The sequence below is a fragment of the Coturnix japonica genome, chromosome 9 (assembly GCF_001577835.2).
Source record: "Coturnix japonica isolate 7356 chromosome 9, Coturnix japonica 2.1, whole genome shotgun sequence".
In the NCBI taxonomy this organism is placed as follows: domain Eukaryota; kingdom Metazoa; phylum Chordata; class Aves; order Galliformes; family Phasianidae; genus Coturnix; species Coturnix japonica.
Window position 1 is genome coordinate 10,169,343 of NC_029524.1, and position 15,050 is coordinate 10,184,392.

Here is a 15,050-nt window from a genome sequence, read left to right on the forward strand (position 1 = left end):
GGACTCGGAGCTCCCGGTGCCCCGGGCTGGCACACGGAGCCAGGCTCGGGTCATAGGTCACCCTCAGATGCGATGTGGGAGCCTCTCCCCTTTCTCGGGCGGCTTTGGGGATGGGGTCCCGCCCCCCCCCGAGGGCGCTGCTCTGTGCTGGCGGCAGCACCCAGATCCTTGGCAGCTCCCCCGGCCCTGCCCCGGGGAGTGGGATGTGGGTGGGGGCGGAGGGGGCCGGCCGGGCTCCGTCCCTCCTGCAGCCGCCTATAAAGAAGGGCGCGCTGTGCCGAAGCGCTGGCTCCCCAGGAGCGGCCCCACGGCATCGGGCGCGGCGGTGGGCGAGGCGCTGGGCGGGGAGCGCATCCTTGGGACCCCGTACAAAGGGTCTCACCACTGTCGGCTCCCCTCGCCTTCTGCTCAACACTCCCGGCCACCCAAGCGACCGCGGGACCGAGCTGGCCCCCTGTTGCCCTTCCCCACCGAGCTGCCACCGTCCCGCCTGGGGCCACCCCAGCCCCGGTCCGCAGACCCCCGTCCCTCTCCGCTTTGCGGAGTGTCTCCCAGCCAGCCCCCAGGGCCCGGGCAGTGGGCGCGGGGCCGGAGGTGAGAGTCTGTGCCCCCCTCGACGGCACCCCGGGGTTTCTCTTTCTGTGCGCCCGCCCCACACGCCGAGGTGCTGCCGGGAGCCGGCCCCACGTGGGTTCGGGGCCGCCGAGGCGCTGCCTCCGGGCCCCGCAGGGATCCTACCCTTCTCCCCCGGGGTGGCCGATCCTCCTCCTGCCGAGACCCCCGAGGGCAAGGAGCTGTCTCCCAAGTCTTGGGGAAGGCGGTGGGGGCAGCCACCCAAGGCACCCCCTCCTCCCCGGCACTTACCCCTTCGACCTGTTGAAGGTTTCCCCTCATATCTGAACTGGCAAAAAATTGAGGGGGGGGGTGCGTAAGGGGGGGAGGGGGGGTGTGACTGGGGGGAAGGGGGAAGGGAAAAGAAAGAAAGAATGAAAGAAGAAAACAATACTCCCCCTCTCCCTCCCCCCGTAAGAACCCACCACCTCTTTGGCGCTTCCATCGGGGCGGTCATCCTTCATTTCTTCTTTTCTTGCTTTCTGGAAGCAGTTAGGGAATGTATGATGAAGCAGAAATGAGCCGTCAGGATGATATTTTAATGGCTTATATGTCACGTTGGTGCATGTGGCTTTGAACTGGAGCAGCTTTCGTTTCCTGCAGAGAGCGCGCCGCAAATCCCACTTGATAACTTCTACAACCCACAACATTTTTTTTCCCCTTACATTCACTCATACACCGTATATTTAGATACGCTTCCTAAAAATACCCTCCCGTCCGCCTTTCTGAGCGCTTTGTGCGGACCTGACACGGTCACTGCTCCCCCTGCACTTGGAGGCATCCTCTCCCCACGCTGCCCAACTTTCAGGCTCTCCTGATGCCATCACCCTGAAGATTTCCCCATTACGCTGACAACTCTGTCCCTCGCTCCGGTTAATTTTAGAACCAAACGCAGAGATTAATGGGACGTCCGCACAGGATCACGTCCCGCAGAGGCACGCAGGGCGGGTGTACCTGTTGCTCTAAGCTACTGCAATTCCTCCGAGCGGATTTTGCAGAATGAATGCGTACGTGTAGATTCAGCCCCTCATTATTCCGAAAAGCTGCAAAGCCTCCCAAGCTCCAAGGGAAATTACATAATACATCTGCTCTGGAAGCGATCCTCACGCACTGAGCACAGGCAAACTGCATCTGCAGATAAACTGCAGCGGAGCGCTCCTTGAAGGCATATCAAAGTTTATTTGTTTGGTTGGTCGTTGGTTGGTTTCCTCCCTGGGCTACGGCCATTGCCACCCCTCCTGGCACCGTGTGCTTCCCAGCGCTGGTGGCGATGCCGCTGCCGCCCGCTCCGGTACCTGCGCGGCGGTGGCTGCCCGCGCCCTTCATTAGCACAGGGAGTTGAAAGTTTCTTTGTTTGCCACCACGAATTGGAGGGGCTCAGATTTAGTTGCGAATAAGCCAAGTGAAGGGCTGAACAAAGGCGAAATTGAAGGATTCCGAGTCTTAGCGAGCTTTTTGTGTTTTCGTTACTAGAAAATAATTAGAGCTAATGAATATGCAGGCGACCGAGTAAATAAACAATTTGCCGGGTTTCTATGCGCGTACACACACATGTGCACTCACATAAGTGTATATACACACACGTATGCATCTATTGTAAAGTTTCGCGAGGTCTGTTTTTTTTTCAGAGCCGAAGCATCGTTTAAAATATTGTACAAATGTTGCTTGGCTTAATTGATTAAGCCACAAAGGCTTTCTGCTTTAAATATCACACTTCTACCTCTCGACAATCATTTTAATATATAGTCAATGGCTCTTTGTAGCGAGAACAAAAAAGAACTATCCGCAGATTTTCAATAGACTTTGAGCTGGGGAAAGACAGGTTAATCGAGGGTTGCATCTAGAAAACAACCAAGTGTTGTATGTTTGCACTGAATCCAAATGTCTGCATTTTTCTAACTAAATCAAAGGGAGTGTTATTTCTTTTTCTGCTCACTCATCTGAAGGTAAGTAAATTTTCCCTGGCGATCAAAAGCCTGGTCAGCAACAAAGGCACCGCCTGCTTTTTCCACCGTCCTGGTGTGGCAAGTTGAGGAATTTCAATAACTGTGACAAGGGTGACTGATTTGTGAACTAGAAAAGGTTTGGATGTCAGAAAATTTACATTGCTCCAATCGAGGGTTTTAAATGGAACAAAAATAAAGGCAGATGGAAAATAATAATAATAATAAGGATGAAGGAGTTTCATGCAGCAGAGCGAGGAATGATGGTCTGTTTGGGAGATTCGCAGTTTTTACCTGAATGAAAGAGACCCCGTAAAAAGAGGGAGCGAGAGAAGGGGGGGGGGGGAGGGGGGGGTAAGGGGGGGCTGGGAAGAGAGAAAGGAGAAAGGAAATAACAGAAAAGAGGCGAAAGAACAACAACAGAAGTAGAAAGCGAAGAGTTCTCACCCACCTGCGTGTTGATGGGGGCAGAAAACAAGATTTATTTCAGTAAAGTGGTGGAGGGCAGAGGCAGCTCCCCCCCCCCCCAGAATCACGCCTGTTGGCTACAAATAAAGCCCAGCGCACCCAGCACCTACTCTCGGAGAGTTCCGGTATTAACCAGGAGGCAAACAGCAACTTCAAAAGCAGCGAGTGACTACGGGGCTCTTCTTTTCAGAGCCTAAAAAGTTGCTCAGTGATCTTAAAAAATCGGGATCACCACGAAACCATCATTACCGTCATTATAGGAGTGCTGGAGCGAGAGGGGCAAGAGAGAGGGAGACAGGGGGAGAAAGGAACCCTAAGAATAATCAAAGTATATATATATATATATATTTCCTTAGCACACATAGACACAAAAAGATGCGTTGGAATTATTTTGGTGGAAAAAAAAATAAATATAAATAAGGGTTTATTATTAAAAAAAAAAAAAAGTTGCTACTCCTGGAAGCCCTGTTTGTCCAAAGGGCTGTCAGGGAGCTCACAATACCTGCGATTGATGAGGCGGAGCGGCCAATCAGCGGAGGGAGGCGGCCGTGCGCTCCCCTCGTTGGAGGGGCCGGGGGGAGTTACGCGAGGAAGGGGGAGCCGCCGGCAGCCAATCTGCTCCCACGTCCGCCCGCACGTCGCCCCGCCCCCGGCTCCCATTCATCAAGGGGGGGGCCGGTGTCGTCCTTTCAATTCATTTATCTGCAGGAATGATTGCCGCTATCAGTCTCGCGTTCACCGCCCGGCTGAGGAGGTGAAAGTTTCTCCCCAGGAAGATAAACCGCAAAAGACAATATTGTGCATGATTTGCGCCTTTTTTTGCGAAGCGAAAAAAAAAAAAAAAAAAGGCCAAAAAAAAAAAAAAATAATAATAATAATAATAGGGGAGAGTGTTGGGGAAGCTCGAAGAGGAGAGAGAAACAACCTCTCGGCCACTTCGCGACATTCCTATAGCCAAAAAAAATCACTGAAGGAAGTTTCTTTTTTGTTTTGGTGCTTTTTTTTTTCTCCTGCTTTGCCCTCGCCGAGCTCTCGCCGTTATTGTTATTTGCGGGCACTTTTCTTTTTGCGCCCACCCCGACCCCCCCCTCCCCACTTCAGCCTCCCAGAAAAGTCAAAGCAGAGAGACAGTGAATATTTTTTTGGGGGGCACCTTTTTTTATTACTATTATTTGCGACTGCGAAGATCTCTTTCCCCCTTTTCCCACCAGCCTCTGGTTTTTTCTCTTGTTTTTTTTTTTTTTTTTCCCTTTTTTTTTTTCCTCCCCCCCTTTTTTTTCTCCCCCCCCCCTCCCGCTCTGATGCCGAAGGGGGTGTTTTTGATGTGGTTGCTTTGGTGGTGATCGTCGCCGACTTTCCAGAGAGGGTGTTTTCGCCGCTGCCGCCGCTGCTGCTGCTTCTCTCCGCGTTGTGTGCGTGCGCGCGTGCTTTTTTTTGGGTTGCTGCATCGACGCTGGGAAGATGCTTCTGGATGCTGGACCGCAGTATCCCGCCATAGGAGTCACTACGTTCGGATCGTCTCGCCACCACTCCGCGGCCGATGTCACGGACAGAGAAGTGGGGCTGGGGATCAACCCCTTCGCAGACGGCATGGGCGCCTTCAAACTCAACCCCGGCGGCCACGAGCTGGCCTCGGCCGGGCAGACCGCCTTCACCTCGCAGGCTCCGGGCTACGCGGCGGCTCTGGGGCACCACCACCACCCGCCCCACGTCGGCTCCTACTCCAGCGCCGCGTTCAACTCCACCCGGGACTTTCTGTTCCGCAACCGCGGCTTCGGGGAGGCCGCGGCCGCCAGCGCCCAGCACAGCCTCTTCGCCTCCGCCGCCGGCGGCTTCGGCGGCCCGCACGGACACGGCGATGCCGCGGGACATATACTTTTCCCCGGGCTGCACGAGCAAGCCGCCGGCCACGCTTCGCCCAACGTGGTGAACGGGCAGATGCGCCTGGGCTTCTCCGGAGACATGTACGGCCGAGCCGAGCAGTACGGCCAGGTCACCAGCCCCCGCTCCGAGCATTACGCCTCGAGCCAGCTGCACGGCTACGGCCACATGAACATGAACATGGCAGCGCACCACGGGGCGGGGGCCTTCTTCCGCTACATGCGGCAGCCCATCAAGCAGGAACTCATCTGTAAGTGGATTGAGCCCGAGCAGTTGGCGAACCCCAAAAAGTCCTGCAACAAAACTTTCAGCACGATGCACGAGCTGGTGACTCATGTCACCGTGGAGCACGTTGGAGGACCCGAGCAGTCCAATCACATATGTTTCTGGGAAGAGTGCCCGCGAGAAGGGAAACCTTTCAAGGCCAAATACAAACTCGTAAATCACATCCGAGTCCACACAGGTGAAAAACCTTTCCCCTGCCCTTTCCCAGGCTGTGGCAAAGTGTTTGCCAGATCAGAGAATCTCAAAATACACAAAAGAACTCACACAGGTACGGTAACCTTCTCTGTAGCCTTTCTGTCCGCGCGTGGACGCGCGGGGCCGGGTCGGGCCGGGCCGCTTCGGGGCCGTTCGCTGCTCCCGGGGCCGCGGAGATGCGCTGCGGTTGGGGTTCGAGCTCGGGCAAAGCGGCGGCCGCGACAAAAAGCGAGCGGTGCCCGGGAGGCGGAGGGGGAGAGAGGAGCGGTTTGCTGCCGGAATGGTGAGGGCAGGAGGGGAAGGAAAAATCGCAGCGACCCGTCTTGGTAAATTTATAGGTTTTAATTAATAGTTCTTCGGCAGTTTTGAGTGTGGCGCGTTGAGAAACGGTGCTAAATATTCCAGGCGGCTCATCCGTCTACCCTGTGCGATTCAGGGGCTGGTAAATATTTAATTCCGTGGAGAGACTGGAAATCAACCGAGCCGAGCGCGTTCTCGTGTTATTGTTGTGCGGAGGAGGGCGGGCGCCGGGGGCCTGAGAACTTTTCCCCGCTGCGGGAGGCGGCCGCGCTGCGCTGGGCCGGGAGCGCTCCCCCCCCCGCCGCCCCGCTCCGAGCTGCTCCGAGAAGGACTCGTGGGGCTGCGGCCGCCTTGTGTGCCTCGGTCCGGCCTGGCCGCGCTCGTTACTGCGGGAAAATACGGGGGAGGGGGCCTAGGGTAACATATCATGAGTGCGAGGCATGAAAACGGCAAGCAGACGCGGCGATCGGGTGGAAATAGCAGCACGCCAGCTCTGCCTCTCGCTTCGAGCGCTGAGAGAAAGGAGAGGGAGCTGCGCCCGGGGCTGGACTGCAGCTGGAACTCGCTCCTGAGAACAAGAGAGAGGGGAAAAAGAAAAGTTCTTGGGTGCTCTCCCCCTCCCCCCATTTGGAAATGGGAGCCGTAAGCGGGCCGGAGGTGCGGATAGGAGAGAGGAGAGCAAGAAGGCTTGGGGCTTTGAGCCCCGCTGAACTTAGAAAGTTGCGAATGTTTGCGGTGGAGCCCCGGGCTCCCGTCCGGCGCTGCGGTGGGGGCGAGCAGAGATCCGGTGGCCCTGCCTAATCCGATCCGTTTTTTCCCCCTCCTTCCCTCTGCAATAGGTGAAAAACCATTTAAGTGTGAATTCGAGGGCTGTGACAGGCGCTTTGCAAACAGCAGCGACCGCAAAAAGCACATGCATGTGCACACTTCCGACAAGCCGTACCTGTGCAAGATGTGCGACAAGTCCTACACGCACCCCAGCTCCCTCAGAAAGCACATGAAGGTAAATGGAGGGCGCCCGCTGTGCGGGGCGCTGCGGCTCCGCCTCGGGCCTGGCCGGGGGAAGGGGCTGCGGGGACGGCCGCGGGCAGCACCCACCGGGCCGTAGGGAACGGTGCCCGAGGGCTGAGCGTGGAGAGCGGCGAGGGGCCGCCGAGGAAAGCCGAGCCCCGGCCCGGAGCCCGCTCGGGGCCGCCCCCGCCCCGCCGCGCCGGGCAGCGCCGTTTGAGCGGCCGGGGATGGGGGTGGGGGGAGCCCCGGCGCGCAGGGCCCGGTCCCGAGGAGAGCCCCGAGGGGGGGACCGGGCCGCAGCTCGCCGCCGGGTGCCGATATTGGGCGCGTCCCCGCGGAACGCCGCCGCCACCGGGGCCTGGGGCCGCCGCCGTGCTCTATTTCTGCCCGGGTTTTCTCTTGCAGGTCCATGAATCGTCCTCGCAGGGGTCCCAGCCTTCTCCCGCCGCCAGCTCAGGCTACGAGTCCTCCACCCCTCCAACCATCGTGTCTCCATCCACAGAAAACCAGACCGCCAGCTCCTTATCCCCTTCCTCCTCCGCAGTCCACCACACGTCCAGCCACAGCACGCTTACATCAAATTTTAACGAATGGTACGTTTAAAGCGCTAAAACAAAACAGCGAAAAAACACAAACCGAAAACAAAACAAAAAAGCCCCCAAGCGAGAGAATCCAGACCCTATTTAAAAGACTCCAAAAATAATGAACACTCTGAAATCAGAATTAAAAAGAAAAGCAGGAAAGAAAAAAAAGAAAACAAAAACAAAATGCTGCCAGTAGACCCAGGACTGAGTAAAATGAAGACTCATTTTTTTGTTTGTTTTTCTTCTTCTTCTTCTTCTTTTTTTTTTTTTTTTACTCTTTTATTTCTCTCATTTTTTCCCTTTTTATTCTTCCTTTTCTTTCTTTTTTCTTTTAAATTAATTATTATTACTTTTTTTTTTTCTTCTTCTTTTTCTTTGTACTTTTTGGACTGTTCAGCTCTGCTCTGTTCCAAGGCTTGGTAGGAGAAAGGGTTAGTAGGATGCATAAGAAGACAAGGTTACCAGGGCAAATGCCAACCGTGTAGGGCTGTACTGGAAACCACTGATTAGAGCTCTCCAACTGCATGTCTGCTCGGGCAGCGGCCTTCCCCCACTCCCTCTTGTAAATACAGAACTATTAGCTTCAAAAAGGAAAAAAAAGAAAAAGAGATAAAAAAAACCACAAAAAAATACGAACGTACTGTTTGATTTTGTATATAGTTATATCACAGTCGAAGCCGGGGAGCCGTGGAGTTGTGGTTGCATCTATGTGGGGGGAGGGGCGGGAGGGGGGGGGGTGGAGGTGGGGGGGGCCGAGGGGAGAGGTAGAAATCCAACTATTTGTACTGAATGGCAAGAATGTTCTAGTAAATGTGTACCAAAATGTGAATTACTTTGTATTATTACAGTCTAAACGTCGATCTAACAGAATATTATTGGTATTAATGTGCTTTTTTGTATAAAGTGCAACATTTCGTCCCAAAGTCCAGTCTAAGTAGTGCAGTAAAATGTTGTTACACGTCCTGTCAAGAAATTCGTATAGTGAAAGCCTGGATCTGCGTGTCAAACTGTTACATTTGTTTATGTAAAGTGATATTAAAAAAAGAAAAAAAAAAAAAAAAAAGATATAAACTATATCTGTCCGTTGCTTTTGGCAAATACAAGAACATAATGTATATAAATCCTGATTTCCATATTTATCCGCATGTAAAGGTCCGGTTATACATGTTACAAGATATTCAATATTTATGGCTAGAAGAATTGGTATGTAAAATTTAGTTTACAGAACTGTTTGGTAACATTTCGTACCTTATTAAAGATTCTTAAATCCCACGCATGGTGGTAGGAATCCTTATTCGCTCAGTCAACCTGCTGCAACTCCGACTAGCTTTAGGATATTAGGATAAAACTGTCCCAGTTTTTCACTGCTTTCCATTATGTCATCACTAAAGCAGCGAAGGTGATATAAATGTGATAAATGAAAGGATCCCTGCTGGCATTACTATAGTGTGTAATTAGTATTTATATCAAAATTTATGAAACAAATTTTCGGCCGCAGTATAATTTAAATGACCTTTGCAGACATAGAATAACAACCATAAAAATAACAGAAATAGATTGCATATGCTACATAAATATTAATGTGGGGAATTGTTACACGAGAAGTGCTTCACTCCACTCCAGCACTGCCCATGAATCTGCATGGACCGGGTCCCTAAATTAAATTAATTCGGATAACATATATTAGGAGATTTAAAACAGAGGACATTTCGGTCGCTATTTTAATTTAGAGCATTTATGACCATAACTAATTCTCAGGCAGTGGATTCATGACTTTCCTTGGGCCTTTCACTCTGAGAGATGCAGCACCGTGTCATGAAGGCCGTTGTTGTTGTTGTTGGGTGTATTTTTGGTTTTTGGTTCTTTTTTGTTTCTTTTTCTTTTCTTTTTTTTCCCCCCTTTTTTCTTTTTCTTTTTCTATATTTTTCCTTTTATTTTTTGCTGATATTCCTTAAGACGTGATGTTAATTTAAATCAATTACTTCTTATGCTATGTTATTATTATTACTATAAATTTGCCAGTGTTAATAGCTTTCTAAAAAATAAATCTAGGGGGTAAGAATTATTTTATGTAATTTGATTATCTTTCTATCTCTTTTATTTATTTCTCATTTACTTAAGAAATTCGTTCCATTGGCTGGCGTTGATACAGTAAATTTGTAAATGAGAAGACAATATAAAAAATCTAAATTACTTGTGCTTAATGACTGTAGCAGAACGCCTTTTCTCTAAATCAGATTGTCTTTCTTGCAGTTTAGTTTGATAGATTTGCAAGCTGTACTGCTTCCACTAACTTAGCTACGGTTGTTGGAACTGTTGGGCTTTGTTCCTGGTTGTAGCTTGCATGATCGCCCCATTAAGCAGACAACATATCAACAGACAACACAAATCATGAGCTTGGCTAAAGCTGCGAGCGCTTGTGATATGTCATAGAGTGAATTGCACGGACTGACCTTCCAGTAGACCAGGATGACACTTTAACAGCTTCTTTAAAGAAATATTATGTGTACGGCGACTGCAATGGGGATATGAAACCGCGGGTGGGGGGGGGGGCTGGGGGGGGTGAGGGGGCTGCGGAGCTCCGCTCTCGGCTCCGTGCAGCCGCCTCCAGCTCTCCGGGCTGTCCTGCGGCAAACCTATGCTAGCGTTTTTCTTTGTCCCTAACATTTCCACAGCTCCCCGAGCTGTTTGTCAGCACCCCTCTCTCCTCATCCCGTTCCCCTTCGCACAAAACTTCTCGGTGCGGGCTCGGAGCCCCTCTCGGGGCAGCGCTCCCGCAGCTCGGCTCGAACTTTCCCTTCCCGCAGCGTTTATTCTAAGGCGGAGCGCCGCTCCATGCTGAGAGCGCCACCTTGCAGGGCCCGGCGGCACCGGAGCTGCTCGGCCCGCAGGGACCCCAGCACGGAGCGCTGCTGCCCGGGGAGCGCTCTGCGCGGGGCACGGCCGCAGGGAGATGGGGGTTAAGGCGCCCCGAATGCGGCTCGCGGTTCGCCGTCCCGAATGGGGCTCGGATAGAGAGACCCGAGCTCAGCTAACGGAGAAAGTGGTGGGAATAGGGAATAGGGAAGGCCCTGTCCCACCGAGAGACGAGCTGCGGGAGAGGTGTTTTAGAGATGTGTATGGCAAGTTGGTCTGAACTTGTATGCAGTCTGTAGCCGTCGCTGGGCTCTGATCTGTGTCTGTGTGTGTCTCGGCGCTTGGGACAGAGTGCTCGGCCAACTTTCGGGCTGAGGGTTGTGTGAGCACCCCGCAACACGAGGAGGTGTTCTGTTGTCTGGCTGTTGCTGCTGTTGTTTTCTGTCCGGGGGCACGGCGCAGCCCCATGGGTGTTCTGCGTTAGCGGCGATTAATGCTCTGAACCCCAGCCCACGGCACGGCGGTGCTGCCCGCTCGGCCATGTGGAGGGGAGCAGCGCCCCGAGGTGCCCGGCAGAGCGGGGGGCATCGAACAGGAGGAGAGACTGCTGGGCAGCTTTCTCCTCGCTGGTTCCTTCACCGGAGCCAACTTTCCCCCAGCGATGTGCCCAGTGCAGAACTCCTCCCGAAGGTTTGGGGGGAGAAAAACGAATCTCTGTTCTCCAGCCTCAAGGGGGGCCGTTATTTCGCTCTTGTCCTTAATGTCTGGCTGCTCGGGATGCTTTCGTCTGTGGGCCGCCCGCTCCCGAGCTCGCCGTGCCGGCAGCCAGAGGCTGGGCCCCGCATTGCAGGAGCTGCGAGCGCCCAGGGAGCGCCCGGAGGGGCTGCGTGCGGTGTGTGCGGTGCGGGGGTGCGGTCCCCGTGAAAGCAGTGTTCACGCAGCACCCCCCCGGCAGTGCTGGTGCTATTCGGAAGCCGAAAGTTAAATGCAAAACAATAACCGGGCTCTTCCATTTGCCCCCGAAGAGTCGCCTTTCAGGTCTCTTTAATGGCTTGTGAATGATCGCTTGAATTTTTTAAAAAGGCGAGGCCGGCATTCATGAGACAAAGTTAGCTTCCTTAAAGCGGACCCTGCTTCAAATGGGGACACAAGCTTCACGCTGGCCCCCACTGCTTATCTCCGTTTTTTTAGCCGTAAGGAAGTGGCAGTGCCTGTACTGCTGCGTGAAGAGTTGGGAGTTATGATCGCTGCCTTTCTGGCTACGCTACTCTACGGCCTCGACTTCGTCATCTTTTCCACATTCGAAGCGTTTGCTCCTTTGAGAGAAGCTCCGGTGCTCGGCCGCGGGCCGGTGCCGGCTGCGCGCAGGGAGCGCGGGGCGCGCCCGAGAACCGAGCCCGGCTCGGAGCCGCGGTGTGACGGCGGGGACTCGGCAGCAGCGGGAGGGGCACAGAGAGCTCGGGGGCAGAAGGTTGCTGGGACGGCGCAGGGCGTTTCGAGTGACCCGATGCAGGAGGAGGTGGTGTGCGTGTTACCGCTGGAGCTCAGAGGGCAAGGAGTTTGCGAGCGATATCCCCACGGGCGAGGGGGTACCGTTCATTGGACACGGTTCCAAAACGCACAGATCCACACCAACACGCTCGCAGCCCCGCGGCCGGGCACCGCGCACCGCGGGACGCACACACGTGCGCGCCGCGCACCTCGAAACACGGCAGCGAGAGGTTCAGCGTTTCGGGGGAGAAACCTTTGCTTTCTTCTCCAAAAGCAGCGGCCCGGCCCCGAGCGGGGCTGTGCTGTCGGCGAGAGGCCGGGAGAGCCGGGAGGCCCGGCTGGGCCCTCTGCGGCCCCGCAGCCCCATTCCAGCAGCACGGAGGTGCGGGCTCTGCTTTGGGGTAACCCACGGGGCACGCGTGCCCTACACACACGCTTACCAGAATCACCCTTCGTGAAACCGGTTTTATTATGTGTATATCTATACCCGCACCGCTGTCTATCTGTATTTATATGTCACGAAACGGCAGTGTTTCCAGAAAGACACACATCGGTGTCCTTCACGCGGAGGTGCAGTGCTGGAGGTTCACGTAACCTCCGTTATTTTGTGCAGACGGATGGAGCTTGTAACAAAAGGGACATGTTCTCCAAATTCATTCGGAGAGATTAATACCCGAGGTCTTTGGTTGGGGCTGAGCGCAGGATGGATTTCTCTGACTTGCTGAGCACACCGAAGTGGATTCCGTTCCACCACAACCAAGCTGCGATTTCAGGTTCATTGCGTATTAAACGTAGCCAAGGGTTTCATTTTATATTATTATTATTTTTTTTTCTCTGCACAATTCCATGGGTCAGCTTTGGTTCATCTTCGATAACAAGAAACACGATCCTGCGAGGCGAAGGGGCTATTTTTATCATGCAGCTGGAAGCTGTCATCAATTCGTAACATTTATTTCGGCTTTAGAGCGATAGTATAAAATAGCATGAAGTTTCCAGATGACGCCCGTACTGCAGACAGGATTTTTCAAGTATAATAAATCAAATTAATTACCTTTTAGATATATAGGATCATACTACCTCTCTATGAAAGTGCTGTTAAGAAACTGCTCCGTGTGTGCCTGTGGGGTTGGGGATGTGTTTACACCTCGGACCAAGCGCGGCGTTGGCAGGAAGGCGGCACACGGAGCTCTGAGCACCGACCCACGGCCACACTCCGCAGTCCAACGTCCGCGGGAGTGGGCTGCTCTCATCCCGACCCTAAAGTTGTGCATTGGCACGGGCTGAGACTTTCAGATCCTTTCCGATCTTTCTCACTTCCAAAATCCCACGAAGAACGGAGCAGAAGGAAAGGAGAAAAAGAAAAAAAAAAAAAGAAAAAGAAAGAAAAAAAAAAGAAAAAAAAAAAAGGAAAGAACCCGACTCATCAGGCAGCCCCCCTGCGCACCGCCGGACATGTGCTCGCTGTTTGATGTCTCCTCTGTCGGAGGGCGGCCGGGGGCAGCGGGAGATGCGGGGCCGCCCGCTCGGGGACGGTCCCTGGGAGAGGCGGCGGTGCGCGGGGGCGGTGTTTGCGCGATCCCGCCGCGCACTCCGGCGGCGCATGCGCGCCCGCGCAGGGCCCGTCTCCACGTGCTGCTGAATATTTATGGCTCCGTCGCCCCCCCGCTGCCCGCGGAAGGGAACCGCGGCCGCGCAGGGCAGCGCCGCAAGTGCTGTCCGCTCCGCACGGCCGCGCCCCGGCCCGACCCTGCTGGAGCAGCTCCTTCCATCCCTCCCGTCCCGTCCATCCCGTCCCGTCTCTCCCGTCCATCCCGTCCCTGCGCTCAGCACCGCACCCAGGCACGTTGGGACCCCCGCAATTAGCGGCATTTCCGAAGCGCTCAGCCCTGGTGTCTCCGAGTTGCGCCCACCGGAACAGTCCGGGCCCTTGGGAAGGGCAGAAAGGCTGTCATGGACTCCCCTCTGCACCTTTCCCCTTAGCAGAACCTCATGACACAGTATGGCACGTCACATTATGTTGCTGAGACATCGATATCACAGGACAGACCCAAGTAACACGCGCACGCATTTACTCTGTTGCAGGCATCGAGGTTTTTGTTACACAAATAGTAATAATTCCCAGCACTCTTTGTTCGACGGAGTAAAGTGGACACAAAGCCTTTGTAGGGCGGCAGGTCGGCACCGCCCGGTATCAGAGCTGCTCTCTCGAGCATCGCTAACGAGGCGGTCTGTTCCCCGCGCACCTCGGAACACACGGGGCAGCGCGGACCCAGGACGGCACCTTGAGCCCCTCCTGCCCGGCCGGGGATCGCCTCAGCCCACGCCGAGGGGCGGCGATGAAGCCGGTGTCCATCACGTCGCCTGTTCGCTTCAAAAAGGGCACATCCTGACCTCGCTTCCCCTCGTGGAAGGTTGTCTCCAACCTTTACACAGATGTATCTGAACGCACTGAAACATGCATTCTTTCCCTTCCAACCCGGCTTTATTATTTCTCCTCTTTTCTACTTCCTCCTCTTTCGCCAAAAGGAATCTCCCCGAATGTCTGGAGGTGCATGTGAAGGGACAGTAGCCCTGCAACACTCCCCAGCCCCACCGGGAACCCCCTGCATCACTTCACTCCCCCCAGAAAACTGTTGGTCCCCTCCAAGTGCGAGGCTGAACCTTTCCATTTAGTGTTCATGGCTTCGTCGCTCCCTTCCTTCTATCCCGTCCTTTATCCCGAATTCCCAGCTTGGCATTGCCAGGGCTCCCCGAGCTGCCCCAGGGCTCAGACAGGAGCAGGGGGGGAGTCGGGACGGTAACGTTTGGTGTCACGCAGGACAGGAGGCAGCGACGCCTCTTCTCAGCCAACTGGACGAGGATGAGATCTGTTATTATTATTGTTATTATTATTCTTGTTATCATTATTGTTACTGTTGTTATTGATATTATTATCGTTATTATTAGTATTGCTGCTGTTATTCACCATTACAGCTTGTTATAATTTATTATGATGGTATTCTGTTTGAAATCATCCATTTGCAACTTGCAAAGCACCACTACATTCACCTTAAACCTGCTTTCTGTCCCAGCCAATGGTGGCAGGGGCCGGCTAGCCTGTCCCCCCGGAGCATTAACCCTTGTCGCGAGCTGCAGAGAGAGAGGAGCTGAGCTTTGGCCCCGAGGAGCTGTGTGCATGGATCTGGCACAGCTTTGCTCCTTTCACTCCTGGACCTTTGTTTTGGTGGCGAGCGGGGAGAGCAGGGAGCGCTGTGCTCGCGTTTCCCTCCGGCTTACACACACACACACACACACACACACACACACACACACACACACACACAAATCCCCTTTCCAACTTTCTGCCTTTTGCGCTTCCCTCCCAGTTTTTCACTTCTCAGACCTACTGGCAGCATTTGCCGAGATCTAGATCCCCGCCGTGGTA

The 15,050-nt window shown here is 54.0% G+C and overlaps 2 protein-coding genes and 1 long non-coding RNA gene across 4 annotated transcripts in view; 2 read left to right on the plus strand and 1 right to left on the minus strand.

The window, feature by feature from the left end:
• Positions 1–1,766, minus strand: part of ZIC4 (Zic family member 4) — a 204,306-nt gene extending 202,540 nt beyond the window's left edge. The window contains exon 1 of one of the 2 annotated variants that reach the window (XM_015871893.2): positions 1,038–1,766. In XM_015871893.2, coding sequence (XP_015727379.1) covers positions 1,038–1,262 — 225 coding nt within the window. In that variant the 5' untranslated portion in view covers positions 1,263–1,766. Of the gene's footprint in view, positions 1–864; positions 925–1,037 lie in introns of those variants that run through there. The other variant, XM_032446578.1, reaches the window with a different exon arrangement.
• Positions 1,767–4,268: 2,502 nt separating this feature from the next.
• Positions 4,269–8,551, plus strand: ZIC1 (Zic family member 1). Its single transcript, XM_015871935.2, has 3 exons — positions 4,269–5,457; positions 6,524–6,687; positions 7,101–8,551. The coding sequence occupies exons 1-3, from the start codon at positions 4,485–4,487 to the stop codon at positions 7,296–7,298; spliced, it is 1,335 nt and encodes a 444-aa protein (XP_015727421.1). The 5' UTR covers positions 4,269–4,484; the 3' UTR covers positions 7,299–8,551.
• A 6,026-nt stretch (positions 8,552–14,577) lies between these two features.
• LOC107318300 overlaps positions 14,578–15,050 on the plus strand; it is a 47,831-nt gene continuing 47,358 nt past the window's right edge. The window contains exon 1 of the long non-coding RNA XR_001557269.2: positions 14,578–15,047. This is a non-coding gene — a long non-coding RNA (uncharacterized LOC107318300). The remainder of the gene's footprint in view (positions 15,048–15,050) is intronic.